This window comes from Panthera onca, chromosome B2, assembly GCF_046562875.1.
Source record: "Panthera onca isolate mPanOnc1 chromosome B2, mPanOnc1 haplotype 2, whole genome shotgun sequence".
NCBI lineage: Eukaryota > Metazoa > Chordata > Mammalia > Carnivora > Felidae > Panthera > Panthera onca.
Genome location: NC_138343.1, coordinates 29,848,959 through 29,866,182, shown reverse-complemented (window position 1 = coordinate 29,866,182; position 17,224 = coordinate 29,848,959). Strand labels below are relative to the sequence as shown.

General features: G+C 40.2%; 3 protein-coding genes and 2 pseudogenes across 9 annotated transcripts in view; 3 read left to right on the top strand and 2 right to left on the bottom strand.

Annotated features, from left to right (window-relative positions):
• Nucleotides 1-17,224, top strand: part of LOC132666874 (class I histocompatibility antigen, Gogo-B*0101 alpha chain-like) — a 426,482-nt gene that overhangs the window by 239,973 nt on the left and 169,285 nt on the right. The window lies entirely within an intron of this gene.
• LOC132666876 (patr class I histocompatibility antigen, A-2 alpha chain-like) overlaps nucleotides 1-17,224 on the top strand; it is a 538,163-nt gene that overhangs the window by 418,957 nt on the left and 101,982 nt on the right. The gene's annotated exons all lie outside the window — the stretch shown is intronic.
• Nucleotides 1-17,224, top strand: part of LOC132677782 (class I histocompatibility antigen, Gogo-B*0103 alpha chain-like) — a 253,922-nt pseudogene that overhangs the window by 134,716 nt on the left and 101,982 nt on the right. The gene's annotated exons all lie outside the window — the stretch shown is intronic.
• The window catches only part of LOC132676921 (DLA class I histocompatibility antigen, A9/A9 alpha chain-like), a 55,562-nt gene that overhangs the window by 36,266 nt on the left and 2,072 nt on the right, over nucleotides 1-17,224 (bottom strand). The window contains 2 exon segments of the mRNA XM_078446717.1: nucleotides 16,564-16,596; nucleotides 17,028-17,135. Of these exon segments, the coding sequence (XP_078302843.1) occupies nucleotides 16,564-16,596; nucleotides 17,028-17,135 (141 nt within the window).
• Nucleotides 15,911-17,224, bottom strand: part of LOC132666873 (class I histocompatibility antigen, Gogo-B*0101 alpha chain-like) — a 41,353-nt pseudogene continuing 40,039 nt past the window's right edge. Inside the window, exon 8 of the transcript XR_013555560.1 lies at nucleotides 15,911-16,232. The product of XR_013555560.1 is annotated as a class I histocompatibility antigen, Gogo-B*0101 alpha chain-like (transcript). The remainder of the gene's footprint in view (nucleotides 16,233-17,224) is intronic.

Sequence of the window (17,224 nt, the reverse complement as noted above, 5' to 3'; positions counted from 1 at the left end):
GTATTTATCCAAGGGATACAGGTATGCTGATTCGAAGGGACACATGCATCCCCATATTTATAGCAGAACTATCAACAGTAGCCGAAGTATGGGAAGAGCCCAAATGTCCCATCGATGGATGAATGGATAAAGAAGAAGTGGTACGTATATACAATAGAGTATGACTCGGCAATCAAAAAGATGAAATCTTGCCATTTGCAACTACATGGATGGAACTGGAGGGTATTATGCTGAGTGAAATTAGTCAGAGAAAGACAAAAATCATATGACTTCACTCATATGAGGACTTTAAGAGACAAAACAGATGAACATAAGGGAAGGGAAGCAAAAATAATATAAAAACAGGGAGAGGGACAAAACAGAAGAGACTCATAAATATGGAGAACAAACTGAGGGTTACTGGAGGGGTTGTGGGAGGGGGATGGACTAAATGGGTAAGAGGCATTAGGGAATCTACTCATGGAATCATTGTTGCACTATATACTTACTAATTTGGATGTAATATTAAAAAGTAAAATTAAAAAAAATGCTGTAACTGAAATGCAAACCCAAATAGAGTTCATAAAAATGAGGATGGATGAATTAGAGGAATGAAACAATGATATAGAAGATAAAATGATGGAAAATAATGAACTGAAAAGAAGGAAAGAAAGGTACTGTATCATGAAGGTAGACTTAGGAAACTCAGGACTTCCTAAAATGGAATAAAATTTGCATCATAGGAGTCCCAGAAGATGACGAGAAAGAAAAAGGGGCAGAAGGTTTATTCAAACAAATTATAGCTGAAAGTTTCCCTAATCTGTGTGAGGACACAGACATCAAAATCCAAAAGCACAGAAAACTCCCATTAAATTCAACAAAAGCTGATCATCACCAAGGCATATCATAGTGAAATTTATAAAACACACAGACTAGGAAAGAATCCTGAAAGCAGCAAGGGGAAAAAAATGTCCCTAACATACAAGGGAAGACAGAACAGGTTCTCAGCAGCCCTGTCCACAGAAACTTGGCAGGCCACAAAGGAGTGGTAGGACATATTCAATGTGATGAATGGAAAAATACGCAGCCAAGAATTCTTTATCTGGCAAGGTTGTCATTCAGAACAGAAGGAGAGATAAATAGTTTCCAAGACAAACAAAAACTAAAAGAGTTTAAGACCAGTCCTGAAGGAAAAAATATTTTTTTGAGAGAGAGAAGGTGCAAGTGAGCAAGGGAGAGAGACAGAGAATCCCATGAGGCACAGAGAGAGAGAGAGAGAGAGAGAGAGAGAGAGAGAAGCCAGGCTCAGCTGAACCGAGGCCCCAGCTCACCCTATGCAGGACTCAAACTCACAAACTGTGAGATCATGACCTGAGCTGAAATCACATGCTTACCCGACTTAGCCACCATGGCTCCCCTTGAAAGAAATTGTAAGGGGGACTCTGAGTGGAGAAAAAAGACCAAAAGCACAAAAACAAAAACAAAAACAAAAACAAAAACCTAAAAAGGACCAGAGAACATCACCAGAACATCAAATCTACAGGTAACACGGGGCACTAAAGCCATATATTTCTTTTTTTTAATTTTTTTTTAACGTTTATTCATTTTCTGAGAGACAGAGACAGAGCATGAGCAGGAAAGGGGTAGAGAGAGACACACACAGAATCCGAAGCAGACTCCAGTCCCTGAGCTGTCAGCACAGAGCCCAATGTGGGGCTCAAACTCACGAACTGCGAGATCATGACCTGAGCCGAAGTCAGACGCTCAATCGACTGAGCCACCCAGGTGCCCTTAAAGCCATATCTTTCAATAATTATTCTGACTGTAAATGTATTAAATGTTCTAATCAAAAGATTATGGTGTCAGAATGGACAAAACAACAAGATCCATCTATATGCTTCCTACAAAGTGTTCATTTTAGACCTAATGACACCTGCAGATTGAAAGTGACGGGTTGGAGGACCAACTACCATGCTAATGGACGTCAAAAGAAAGCCAGAATAGCCATACTTATATCAGATGTACTGTATTTTAAACCAAAGACTGTACCAAGAGATGAAGAAGGACATTATATCATCATTAAGAGGTCAATCCAGAAAGAATATAAAACAATTGTAAACATTTATGCCCCCAAATTGGCAGAACACAAATATATAAATCAACTAATCACAAACATAAAGGAAGTCATTGATAATAATAAAATCATAGTAGAGGACTTTAACACCCCATTTACATCATTGGACTGACCATCTAAGCAGAAAACCAACAAGGAAACAATAGCTTTACATGACACACTGAACTGGATGGACCTAAAATATATATTCAGAACATTTCTTCCTAAAGCAGCAGAATACACATTCTTTTTGAGTGTACATGGGACATTCTCCAGAGGAGATCACACACAAGGTCACAAATCAGCCCTCAACAAGAACAAAAAGATTGAGGTCATACCATGCACATTTTTAGACCACAACACCATGAAATTTGAAGTTAACCACAAGAAAAAATTTGGAAAGCCATCAAATACACGGAGGTTAAAGAACATCCTACAAAAGAATGACAGGTTAACCAGGAAATTAAAAAGTACCTGGATGCAAATGAAAATGAAAACACGATGGTTCAAAACCTGTGGGATGAAGCAAAGGCAGTCCTAATAGGAAAGTATATTGCAATAGAGGCCTATCTCAAGAAGCAAGAAAGGTCTCACATACACAACATAATCTTACACCTAAAGGAGCTAGAAAAGGAACAGCAAATACAGCCTAAAGCCAGCAGAGAAGGGAAATAATAAAGATTAGAGCAGAAAGAAACCATATAGAAACAAACAAACAAACAAAACCCTAGCAGAACAGATCAACAAAATAAGTCTGGTTTTTTGAAAGAATAAAACTGATAACCCTCTGGCCTCACATGTCAAAAAGAAAAGAGAAAGGACCCCCAAAAGATAAAATTATAAATGACAGAGGAGAGATCACAACCAACACCACAGAAATACAAACAATTATGAAAGAATACTATGAAAATTATATTCCAGAAAACTGGGGAATCTGGGAGTAATGGAAAATTCCTAGAAACTTACAAACTAAAAAAACTGAAACAGGAAGAAATAGAAAATTTGAACAGATATATAACAAGCAAAGAAATTGAATTGTATTCAAAAATCTCCCAACAAACAAATGTCCTGGGCCAGATGGCTTCCCAGGGGAATTCTGCCAGACATTTAAAGGATTCTTCTCAAAGTGTTCCTATTCTTCTCAAACTGTTCCAATAAATAGGAATGGAAGGAAAACGTCCAAACTGATTCTACAAAGCCAGCATTGCCTTGATTCCAAAACCAGAGAAAGACCCCATCAAAAAGGAGAATTACAGGCGAAAACCCTTGATGAACAAGGATGCAAAAATGCTCAACAAAATAATAGCAAATCGAATTCAACAGTACATTAATTAAAAGAAGTATTACCATGATCAAGTGGGATTTATTCCTGGGCTGTGGGTTTGGTTCAATGTTTGCAAATCAATCAACATGATACTCCACATTAATAAAAGAAAGACAAGGACCATATGATCCTGTCAATACATGCAGAAAAAGCATTTGGCAAAATACAGCATCCATGCTTGATAAATACCTTCTACAAATAGGGATAGATGGAATATGCCTCAACATCATAAAGGCTATTTATGAAAAACCCATAGCTAAAATCATCCTCAATGGAGAAAAACTGAGAAACTTTCCCCTATGGTCAGGAACAAGAATGTCCAGTCTCACCATTACTATTTAACATACTACTGGAAGTCTTAGCTTCAGCAATCAGATAACAAAATGAAAGAAAATGGATCCAGATTGGCAAGGAAGTATTCAAGCTTTCACTCTTCACAGAAATCATAATACTCTGTGTAGAAAACCTGAAAGATTCCACCCCAAAATTGCTAGAACTAACACATGAATTCAGAAAAGTTGCAGATTGTTAAATCAACATAGAAAAATCTGTTGCATTTGTATACACGAATAATGAGGCAGGAAAAAAAAAAAGAAACAAGGAATCAACCCTGTTTGCAATTGCACCAAAACCAATAAGATACCTAGGAATAAACCTAACTAAAGAGGAAAAAGTTCTGCACTCTCATTGATAACTATAGAACACCTACAAAGAAATTGAGGATACAAAGAAATGGGAAAGCATTCCATGCTCATGGATTGGAAGAACAAATATTGTTCAAATGTCAATACTACCCAAAGCAATCTATAATTTAATACAATCCCTATCAAAATACCACCAGCATTTTTCACAGAGGTAAAACAAACAATCCTAAAATTTGTATGGAACCACAGAAGACCCCAAATAGCCAAAGAAACTCTGAAAAACAAAAAAACTGAAGGCATCACAATTCCAGATTTCAAGCTGTATTACAAAGCTGTAGTCATCAAGACAGTATGGTACTGGCACAAAAGCAGACACATAGATCAATGGAACAGAATAGAAAATTCAGAAATGGACCCACAACTATATGGTCAACTAATTTTTGACAAATCAGGAATTAATATCCAATGGAAAAAAAGATAGTCTCTGTAACAAATGGTGTTGGGAACACTGAACAGCAACAGGAAGAAGAATTAAGTGGGACAACTTTCTTACACCATACACAAAAGGAAATTCAAAATGGATGAAAGACCTAAATTTGAGATAGGAACCCATCAAAATCCATAACAACCTCTTACTGTACACACTGCTGGAGGCAAGGGAAACAAAAGCAAACATGAACTACTGGGAGTTCATCAAGATAAAAACCTTCTGCACAGGGAAGGAAACAACCAACCAAAGTAAAAGACAATCAACAGAATGGGAGAAGATATTTGCAAATGACATATCTGATAAAGGATTAGTTTCCCAAATCTATAAAGAACTTAGCAAACTCCACACCCAAAAAGCAAATAACCCAGTTAATAAATGGGCAGAAGACATGACTTTAGAAAACACTTTTCTAAAGAAGACATCCAGATGGCTAACAGACATGTGAAAATATGCTAACGTCATGAGAAAGAATGAAATCCTGCCATCTGCAGCAACGTGGATGGAACTGGAAGGTATTATGCTAAGTGAAATAAGTCAGTCAGAGAGAGACAGATATATGTTTTCACTGATATGTGGAACTTCAGAAACTTAACAGAGGACCATGGGGGAAGGGAAGGGGAAAATATAGTCACAGAGATGGAGGGAGGCAAACCATAAGTGACTCTTAAATACAGAGAACAAACTGCGGATTTATAGGGGGCAGGGGAGAGGGGAAAATGGTAATGGGCTTTGAGGAGGGCACTTGTTGGGATGAGCAGTGGGTGATGTATGTAAGTGATGAACCGTGGGAATCTACCCCCAAAACCAAGAGCACACGGTATACACTGTATGTTAGCCAACCTGACAATAAATTATATTAAAAATAAATAAATAAATAAACACAAATGTTAAAAAAAATGGAAGAAAATATGCTCACATTTTGCTGCCAGTATGTCTAAAATGAACAGCACAGGAAATAACAGATGTTGTCAAGTATGTGGAGAAACGGGAACCCTCTTGCAGTGTTGGTGGGAATGTAAACTGGTGTAGCCACTCTGGAGAACAGTATGGAATTTCCTCAGAAAACTAGTAATAGAAATATCCTATGGTCCAGCAATTACACTATCATGTATTTACCCAAAGGGTACAGAAAGACATATTCGTAGGTATACATTCACCACAATGTTTATAGCAGCATTATCAATAACAGCTAAACTATGGAGAGAGCCCAAATGTCCATCGACCGATGAATGGATAAAGAAGAGGTGATATATATATATGTGTGTGTGTGTGTATATACACACACACACACACACACACACACACACACATATATATATATACATATATATATATATATATATATATATATATATATATAGGAATATTACTCAGCTATCAAAAAGAATGAAATCTTCCCATTTACAACAACATGGATGGAACTAGAATTTTTATGCTAAGCAAAATAAATCAATCAGAGAAAGACAAATATCATATGATTTCAATCATATGTGGAATTTTTTAATGTTTATTTACTTTTGAGTGTGAGACAGACAGAGTGCCAGTGGGGGAGTGGGAGAGAGAGAGGGAGAAACAGAATCTGAAGCAGGCTCCAGGCTCTGAGCTGTCAGCACAAAGCTGGATGCGGGACTCAAACTCACAAACAGTGAGATCATGACCTGAGCACAAGTCAGACGCCCAACTGACTGAATCATCCAGGCGACGCTCATATGTGGAATTTAAGAAACAAAACAGATGAACATATGGGAAGCAGAAAAAACAAAGAGGAGAGAGGGAAGCAAACCACAAGAGACTCTTAATGATAGAGAATAGACTGAGGGTTGATGGAGGGAGGTGGGTGGAGATTGGCTAAATGGGTGATGGGCATTAAGGAGGGCACTTGTTATGATGAGCACTGGGTGTTTTATGTAAGTGATGAATCACTGAATTCTACTCCTGATACCAATATCGTACTGTATGTTAACTAACTAAAATTTAAGTAAAAAGTTAAAAAAAAAGAGTGGGTTCTTCATTAGCTACAGTTCTGTGGTTTTCCTGAATATACTCACATTGGCTTTCAAAGTCAGGCCTTTTAGGGGCTCATCTCTCCTGTGCAGACCCCGGGGTTTAGTGCTTGGTGTGGGGCACAGACACTTGCTTTTCAGCGAAATTTTGTATTTTTGAAGTCCCAGTATATTTTGAATTCTCATATCTGGGAGGGGGCAGGTTTGCTTTTGGTTTTGTCTTTGTTTTTGTTTTTGGCAAGAGTGTCTCTGCCTCTCTTACCTGTTTTCATGCTGTCCTTTTATTGTTTGTTGTGCAGGCTGAAGTCTTTTTCAGAGAACATTATCCTGTATATAGTTGTGAATTTGTTGTGTCCATGAAAGGAGAAAAGTTCAGGATGTCGGTAAGCTGGTACCTTGAACCAGACTCCCAAAACCATCTTGATTACCTTTGCTTTGCAGGATGTTTTTGAAATTGGGAATTGGGGGTCCTACTACTTTGGCCTCCTTTTTAAAGATTGGTTAATCTAAGTCCCTTGACTTTTCCTATGAGTTTAGAATCAGTTTGTCAGTTCTTACAAAGGAGCTATTTAAGTATCTGATAGGGATTGTGTTGAACCTATAGATGAATTTGAGGAACTTTGCCACCTTGACAATATTAAGTCTTCTGACTGTGAACATGTTTCCATTTACTTAGATGTTTTTAAATTTTATTCAATAATGCCTTGTAGCTTTCAGAGTATAAGTTTTGCACTTCTTTTGTTCAATGTATTCCTAGTATTTAACTCATTTTGGTGCTATTATAAATGGAGTTGTTTTCTTAATTTCATTGTTGGATTGTTTATTGAAAGTATATGGACATATAACTGATTTTTCAGGTATTGACCTCATATCCTACAATGTTGCTGAACTTGTCTGTTTGTTCTAATAGATGATGCCCTAGGATTTTCTATGTACAAGATCATGTCATCTGTGTACGAACAGAAATAATTTTACTTCTTTTTTCCCCAATCAGGATGCACTTTATCTTATTTTCTTGCTATAGAATCTCCAGCACAATGTTTAATGGAAGTGGTGAGAGTGGACATCCTTTTCGTGTTGCTGATCGAAAGAGAAAAACAACCAGTATTTCACCATTAAGTACGTAACATGTTAGCTTAAGGGTTTTCATAAATGCTTTTAATCAGATTGAGAAAATTCCCTTCTGTTACCAGTTTGGTGGGTTTTTATCATGAAAGGGTGTCAGATTTTGTCAAATGCTTCTTGCCCATCTGTTGAGATAGCAGGTGGCTTTTGTATTTTATTATAGAAATATGGTATATTGCATTGTTGATATGGATGTTAAACCAATATTGCATTCCTGGAATAAATTTCACTTGGTCATGGAGTATAGCTTTTTTTATATGTTGCTGGATTTGATTTGCTACGTTTTGTTGAATTTTTCCATGTCTATATTCATAAGAGATATTAGCCTGAATTTTCTTTTCTTGTGATATCTTTGTCTGGTTTTGGTCTCTGAATAATACTAGCCTCATAGAGGGAGTTGGGTTCCCTCCTCTCCTTTTTGGAAGGTTTTGTAAAGAGCTGTTATTATTTCTTTAAACATTTGGTATAATTCACAGGTGAAGCATTTGGAACTGGGGTAGCATTTTTTGTGGGGTAGCTTTTGACAATAGACTCAATCTTCTACCTCATTATAGGTATATTCAGATAGTCCATTTCTTCTGAGTCAGCATTTGTACTTTGTGTCTATTAATTTGCCTATTTTATCTAAGTAAGCTAATTTTTGGCATAATTGTTCATCATAATCTCATATAATTAATTCTCTTTATTTCAGTATGGTCAGTCATAAAATTCCCTCTTTCATTGCTGACTCTAATAATTTGAGTTCTCTCTTTCTCTCTGTCTCTCTCTCTCCCTTGTTAGTGAGTCTAGTTGAAAATTTGTCTGTTTTGTTGATCTTTCAAAGGATCACATTTAATTTAGTTAGTTTTATATATTGTTATTTTATTCTCTTTTCTGTTTTTCATTCATCTCCACTCTAATCTTTCCTTTTTCCTTCCTTTTGCTTGCTTTTGGTTTAGTTTGCTCCTCTTTTCTCTTTGACTTAATGTGGAAATTTAGGTAATTGATTTGATATGTTTCTTTTTAAAAATGTTTATTTATTTATTTTGAGAGGGGAGTAGAAAGAGAGGGAGAGAGAGAATCCCAAGCAGGCATCATGCTCAGTATGGAGCCCAGCCCAGGGCTCGATCCCATGACCGTGAGATCATGACCTGAATCACAATCAAGAGTGGGACACTCAACCAACTGAGCCACCCAGACACCCCACTCGGTCTTCACTTTTATTAATCTTAAACTATTCTGTGATTCCCACTGTGATATCTCATTTACCCTTTGATTATGTAGAAGTGTGTTGTTTAATTCTACATATTGTGAGTTTCCCAAATTTCTTCCAGTTATTGACTGATTTCTAGTATCATGCCACTGTGATAAGAGAACATATTATGCACTATTTACATCCTTTTAAATTCGTTGAGTTTTGTTTTATGGCCTAGCATATGGTTTATCCTCAAGAAACCTCCACATGCATTTGAAAAGAATGTATATTCTGTTGATGGTTGGAATGTTCAATAAATGTCAAATTTCTGCTATTGGTTTATAGTGTGATTCAAGCCTTCTTTATGTTTATTTGTCTCTGCATAGATGTTCTTTCCATTATGGAAAGTGATATATTTCAGTTTTTGACTATTACTGTTGTATTGCCTATTTCTCAGTTTCTGTCTGTTTTGTTTTCATGTATTTGGTGCTGAGGTATTAGGTGAATATATATTCAGAATTGTTTCCTCCTTCTGATAATTTGACCCTTTTATCATTATAAAATGCTGCTGTTTATCTTTACTATAATTTTTTAAATGTTTATTTGTGTGTGTGTGTGTGTGTGTGTGTGTGTGTGTGTCTGTGTGTGTGTGACAGAGAGAGAGAGAGAGAGAGAGAGAGAGAGCGCCTGGGGGAAGGCAGAGAGAGAGGGGGACAGAGGATCCAAAATGGGCTCCCTTGCTGATGGCAGAGAGCCCAGTGCAGGGCTCAAACCCAAGAACCATGAGATCATGACCTGAGCTGAAGCCGGATGCTTAATCAAATGAGCCACCCAGGCACCCCTTTACTAGCATTATTTATTTATTTGTTTGTTTATTTATTTATTTTATTTATTTATTTAAAAGTTTATTTATTTATTTTGAGAGAGACAGAGACACTGTGAGTGGGGGTGGGGTAGACAGACAGGGAGAAAGAGAAAATCCCAAGCAGGCTCCACACTGCCAGTTGCAGAACCATTTCTTTAATTTTATACTATTTGTAATTGAATCTCAAGTGTGTCTACTCTAGACAACATAGTTGGATCTTGTTTATTTTCAGTCCAACCATCTACACTTTGATTGACTTATTTAAGACATTTACATGAAATGCTAATATTGACATAGATGGATTTATGATGTCATTTTACTTTTTGTTTTCCGTGTTTCCACTCATTCCTCTTTTACTGATAATCATTTATTAAGTGAATATTTCATGTTGTAATATGTTAATTGTATAATAATAAAATCTATTTTGTAGTTATTTTCTTAAGGGTGTTTTCTTTTCCCATTTTTTCTACATTTTCAGTTTTGTGATTTTTTTCTTTATGTCATATATATAATATTTAGTCACATAACATATATTTATATATTTTTTTTTAATTTTTTTTTAACGTTTATTTATTTTGGGGACAGAGAGAGACAGAGCATGAACAGGGGAGGGGCAGAGAGAGAGGGAGACACAGAATCCGAAGCAGGCTCCAGGCTCTGAGCCATCAGCCCAGAGCCCAACGCGGGGCTCGAACTCACGGACCGGGAGATCGTGACCTGAGCTGAAGTCGGATGCTTAACCGACTGAGCCACCCAGGCGCCCCTATATATTTATATCATATCCTGGTCATGTTATATTTTATGTCCTATGAGTGCAATATTGAAGTTTTATGACCTCCTTTTTACCACCTATAGTCTCTAAAGTTACTCAATCATAGTCTTTTTCCCATTTATACTTTACATTTCATGCTACGAGTTGCTCTTTTTCTTTGTGCAATTCTTTGTGTACATTTTTTGACACATTGGATAAATGTAGATTTCTCTAGAGAAATTTGTTTCTCTCTTATAAATTTGAGTCAATATCAATCCAGGACAATTATAAACTAAAGTAATGACTTGAAGGTATTTTGGTCCAAAATAGCAAACGAAATTTGGACTACAAATCACAGAAGTGTTAGTCTGTCATTGCAAATTCTTTGAAATAGCTGTTTGCTTACTTTGTGCTAGTTCAAAAAAAATCTCCTTACAATAATATCTTCTTGTATTTCAAGATAGAGCCAATCTGATCTGTGTCCCCCTTTTTTGAGGATATGAATCTATGTATCTTAGGTTCCCATATTTTCAGGGAGGGGATGTTTCTCATGCTCCTCACATGAATAAACTCTGAGCATTATTTCCTGTCTATTCAGTTCATGAGCCTGAGAAGCAAGCTAAGATTTTCTAGATTTGAAATACACCTTAAGTATCAGAGCAACCATCATCCCTGGCTTTTTGCCCATTATTATATTTTGGCCTAAATGATTATTCTCTTGATTTTTGGCCTAAATGATGATTCTCTTGATGTGATATATACACACATCACCCAAATATATGTATAAAATATATACATATATATATAATAATTATTGTTTTTATAGGAAGAGGCAGTCTTAAAACTTAGTCTACTGTGTTATTGGAAGAGGATCCCCATTCACAATTGTTTCATTTCTGCAATTTATCCAGCACCAGAGGAGGTGGTAGAATACAAGTCTACCTAAACCAATGGTGATCTCTGTCTTCCGTGAGCCAGCACTGGTCTGTGAATGTGCATCAGCCCACAAACAGATAGAGACAGAAATGAAAGTGAAACCTTATCCTGTCTCAGACTGGTAATCAACACAATAATAAGCCTGTATATCAAGTCATTGGATCTGCTAAAAACAGTTTGATTACTAGCTGTTCGTGGACCAGACGTGGAGGAGCACAGTGTTTAACCTGGAAAGATTTTTTAGACTTTTGTGAGGGTCACATAAAATCTGGTAAATTCTGGATACTGTCCCCAGACATACGGGCATGTACAAAGAAATATGAAGTGTCAGTGAATGTATAAGGATCATCTGAAGTGTTACAGATCTGGGTTACTTAATCCTAGAAAGAGACAAAGGCTGGAGAAGACATTTTGAACAATCACTTCATCACCCAACAGTGCTACTCCACTTACTTGTGAGTACAACGGGAGTAGACAAAAGCTGGATCCCATAACAACTATCAAGGGGAAAAGTTGAAAGATGCCATTTTTTAGTCGCTCCTTCTTCCAATCTGACCTGAGTGCCTACAATGTATCATATCAAGTTGTAGTCTCAAATCACTGCTCCAAATATTGCAATTTGTCATTCTTTTCCAATTCCAGGCCCCCGGTTTCCATGCCCAGAACTAGTACCCTCTTCCCACATAAAAGATTTCCACGTTTAAAAATCGTGATGGAAGGCAGAGACCATGGAGAGGAGAACCCATTTTGCCAGTCTTGCATTGGACATGTCATGAAACTTCACAGTCACGTGACCACCTGCCAGACTCTGCCTCAGGACATGGGACAGATAGGCTGGGACCACACTACATGGCATTTGGCACAGGTGTTTGAGTGACAGTGGTGTCATGCAGTTGCAAGGGGCAGCAGCAACAGCAGTCTCAGCCTCCGGATCCAGTGTCCTATGTCAGGGGACTCTGTTGTGAGGGTGGCATCTTTACCCAGGAGCAGGGCCCTGGCTATATGTGAGCCTCCCACTCGGGTCCATTGTGGATTCTGTTCCCGTCTGTGTAGCCTCAAGCCTGGTTTGTGACTTTCTTTGAAATAGAACAAGGCCCCACATTCTCTCTCATCCCAGTCTCTGTAACTGTGCACATGTATCACAAAGAGGCAGAAGTCGATGTAGGCAATAGCTTCAGAGAGCATGATTTCAGACTTTTTTTCCAGTTTTACTGAGATATAACTGACATACACCATTGTGTCAGTTTAAGGCTACAGTCTCTTGATTTGATACATTTCTATGCTGCAAAATGCTTACAACCAGAGCATTAGCCTAGACCTGCACCTTGTCACATAGTTACCATTTCCTTTTGTGTGGTGCAAACATTTAAGATCTACACTCTTGTTATCTCAGAGGTTTTATGTTGAGCTGATAACCACTTCCTCAATCTGCCACCTGGCTCTGCCCCATGGGAGAGAAAATATGTATCTCCCAGCAGGTCTTATTTTTCTTCCTAGAAAAAACAACAATTTTTAAATGTGGATGTAAGACCCCTTCCCACAATGAGGGCTCTCATCAATGACCTCACTGCATCTCTACCTGGTGGAACCCCAGGATTGCTTGCGGGTTTGTTACAAAATGCTCAGGCCTCTCCCCATCTACGATGTTAGAGCGTTGGGCGTGGACCCAAGAATCTTAATAAGCCCCACAGGAGAGGCAGAGGCACAGCCATGTGGGAATCCTGCTTTATGTGCTTGGTGCTCAGTGCGTGATCTGAAGACCAGAAGCAGCACCAACCTTGTTATAAACCCAGAATCTCACACTCTACTCCAGACTGTCTAGCTCTTCCTCAGTCCAGGAAATTCCTGTGCACACTGAAGGCTGGGTCTCCCTGGAGTGTGTGCCTTCTAGGTGCAGAACCAGAACTGTGCAGTGTGCTCTAGGTTTGCTCTGATCTGCTTGCTTAGTGCTGACAAGTCCAGGGTTTGGTCCTGTTCCTCTCTCTTCTATGGCCATCATTCCCTTGGTGACCTCATCTATGCTAAAGGCTCTAAACATCATTTATATGGTGTCACCTCCATATCTATTCCTCCAACCTAGATATTTCTCCCACCCTGCACTCTATATCCAGCTGCCAACTTCGCTTGTATTTCTAATAATCTCAGATTCCACACTCCTAAATTGTGTGCCTGTGATGCAGCTTCCCTAAATGTCCTGCTTCCAGAGTCCTCCCCTGTTTCCATGGAAGGCACTCCTCATTTCTACCTGCAGTCTGAAGCATTGGATGCCGTCCCTGATTCCTCCTTCTCACAACCCAGAATTAATACATTAGGAAATGCTGTAAAGTCCATCTTTAAATGTATCCAGGACACACACACACACACACACACACACACACACACACACACTAACTGGAAGCACAGGCACTTCCTATTATTTTCTCTCTTCAACCCCCACATAAATCCGACATCCCCCTCCTGGAACACTGTACTAGATTCCCACAGCTTCCCTTCTGGTCACTTGCCCTTCACCTCTCGATTCTGCACAGCAACAAATGCTTCCAAAGAGTAGTCCCAGGTGGACCATCTGATCTAAACCATCTGGTGGCTCCGCATCTCAGAGAAAACTGAAAACCCTTCTAATCCTAAGGTCTAGACATCTGACCGCATTTCACATGCTCTCTGCTCCAGCCACAGTGGTCTCTCACCCTTCCTTGAACACAGGACATACTCCTGCCCTAGTGAATGTGCCTGGAGGTTCTCCTGCCTGGAAAGAACTCCCTGAGACATGCTCTTCAACAACTCCTTGTGTCCCACACATCTCTCAGAGGTGAGCTTCCCAGTGAGGCTCACACTTACCACCCTAGTAAAGTAGCCACCTTCCCTGTCCCCACACAGTTAACTCTCTGGGTCACCTTCCTCAAAGCACCTACCAATTTCCAATTTAAACACTTCCCTTATTTACCACATTTATACAATATACAGTTGACTCTGAATTACACTAGTTGGAACTGTGCACATCCACTGATATGTGGACTTTTTTTTTTTACAATAAGTACTGCCAGTGAAGTTTCTCTTATGTTTTCTATTTTCTCCAGCTTAATTTATTGTAAGAATACATGTACATATACATATAATGTACAAAATATGTGTTAAATGACTGTTCATGTTTTCAGTAAGACTTCTTAGCAACAGTAGGTTATTAGTAGTAGTAGTTAAGTTTCAGGAGAGTCGAAAGTTACACTTGGAATTCTGACTGCACAATGGGGTCATTGCCTTCAGTCCCCACATTGTTCCAGGGTCAAGTGGAGTCTGTCCCTCACCCCTAGGACATATTCTCCACAAGACCAGCATGTTTGCCTCTTCTTAGTCACTGAGGTGTCCTAGATGAAAAAAATAGCAGGTCCTGTACGTGGCACACGACATTATCAGTGGAACGATTGGTCAGCGGAGAGGACCTCTGTCTTCTGGATGAGTCTCAGGCACAGCCCGTCCGTGGCAGCTCCCGCACAAAGTGCCCCCACCTCACCATCAGTGCCACCTCTACTTTTCCCCCAGGGCTGCTCCTCCTTCCCTTTTTCTGCTCAGCTCCCCCCTCCCACAGCGTTTCCCCTGCACAGCACAGCACAGCACAGCACAGCACAGAATTACAGTTCTGTCTTCAGAAACACTGTACTTAGGCTCTAGTGGGCCCTTTCTCCACAACCAAATAGAAGTTTACTTTAGACCCTGCTTTATAAATCCATGAACTTGGATGGGAGCCACACCAGCATCACTAAACTAAGGGCAGGGAAAGGGCATAGAGAGGGAGGGAAGGTAGAAACTAACTGAAGTTGAAAAAGGATGAGAAACTCTCAGATTCCTCTCTACCTCCAGAATCTAAAGAATAATCCAGAAGACAGCTCTAGAGGGAGGAGAAGGGAAGGATGACTGAAAATTCATCTCTCCAAACCCCAGAGACTCCTGTGTGCAGAGCACACCTAGGTCTGTGGGAATGTCAGTCGAAAAGACTCTTGGTGATGTAACTGCCAGGGTCACCTGGGAAGAATGAGACAGGAACTCGGACACAAGAGCAAGAACAGGCCTGATGCTCCACAGAAACAGGGTAAAAAAAACCACCCAAAAGATGGGGCTGAGGGCTCAACCCAGGATGGAGCCTGGGCTGACCCAGTCACAGGAATCATTTGCTGCCCAAGGTCCTGGTGACAGGTGACATCCAAGCCCCTATGATCACAGGTCCTGGTGAGACAAGTATCCACAGAAGGGACAAGGACAAGGAGCAGAGACATGACCCAGCTGAGGAGTGAGCACATCACACCAATGGTGCTTGAGCACCAACTGGACACAGGCCCTGTCCCCGCTCGGCTCCTCACAGTTCTCTCCTGTCCCCACCTGCACCAGACTCAGTACAGCAAAAACACAGGTTCTGAAGGTTCTCATTGCTTTCATTTCTTTTCTACTTCAACTTTACAAATCCTCTCTTTTATTATCTCATCATCCCCACATGCCAAGAATTACAAAACACAGTTCATATCTGGATTCTCATTTTCAGTGGGGAAGTAAGGCAACAATACTCTGACCAACGTGAAATGAAGACAGGGATGGAGACGGTTCAGCCCTACCTCTGCTGGAATAAGAAAGCAGATCAGAAAGGGAACAGGAATCAGTATGGGGAGGGGTCATGGTGGGCGGGGGGGGGGGGCAGTCTCCTGTGTCCTCACAATATGCTAATGGGAACGCAGACACATTCTGACACCATCTGCAGGAAGTCAGGGGATCTCGATGTCACCAAGTGGGAGCGTGAACAGATCCTGCATCGCTCAGTGCACCACAGGCAGTGGGTCTCACACTGTGGAAAAAATTAATCATTAACAGATTTAAGTCAGTCACATAAGAGCCAATTTCTCAACAGCCCCCCGCATGTCAAAGTATCCTTAGTGCCCCCACCCCTCCTCGCTTCAGGCCGTCCAGAGTCTTACCTTTAGGAGCCATTAGAAACGAATCAGAGTCCTAGGCGCTGTTATCACCTGGGGTAGAACAAACAGGACGTGATCAGAACCACAGGAGATGAGACTAAAGGAGGAGCTTATAGTGGTGGGGGGGGGGGGGGGCAGGGACCTCCCTATGAGGTCCTGTCTACACTATCCCAGGGTTTCAGGGATCATCCTCTCCATACTTACGTGCAGCGTGAGAGTAGCTCGGTCCTTTTCCTCCTGTGGGAAGAAAATATCATGTTAGAGACCTGGGACAAGTGGACCATGGGATCCTAGAGCAACCTCCTAGTCCTGGTCCAAAATGAAGTTTCCAGAGTTCTGACTAAACACCTAGGACAGGATTGGGACACATCAAGAAAGAGTTGTGGGGTCACAGGACCACCTGACTTGCTGGAGGTCTGTCCTGAACAGGGACCTTCCTCTCTGTCCTGTCACTGCTAGGAATCAGGTCCCCATCAGCAGAACTACCAAGTGAAAATCTGTCCTTCATTTTCCAAGTGCTTTGCTACAGAGTGAATGTTAGTAATGGCTCCAGAGTGGGCAGCTACATGTGTGCGGATGGTATTTCCCAGGAACCAGGCAGGACAATGTGCTACCTACGAAACTCCCCAAGGGGACTAGAGACTCAGATCCCCCCACTCTGTTCCTACCTGAGAACTTCTTCCTCCAGATCACAGCTCCAACCACCACAATGACCACAAGGACAACCACAGCAGCAATGATGCCCGGGATGGGGATGGAAGGCTGAGAGGATGGTTCTGGAAGGGGAAGGAAGGTGAGAGGCCCAGATATCTGGCTTCAGTCTTGACTTTGTGAAATTCTCCATAAGGGCCCTGCGTTCCCGTCA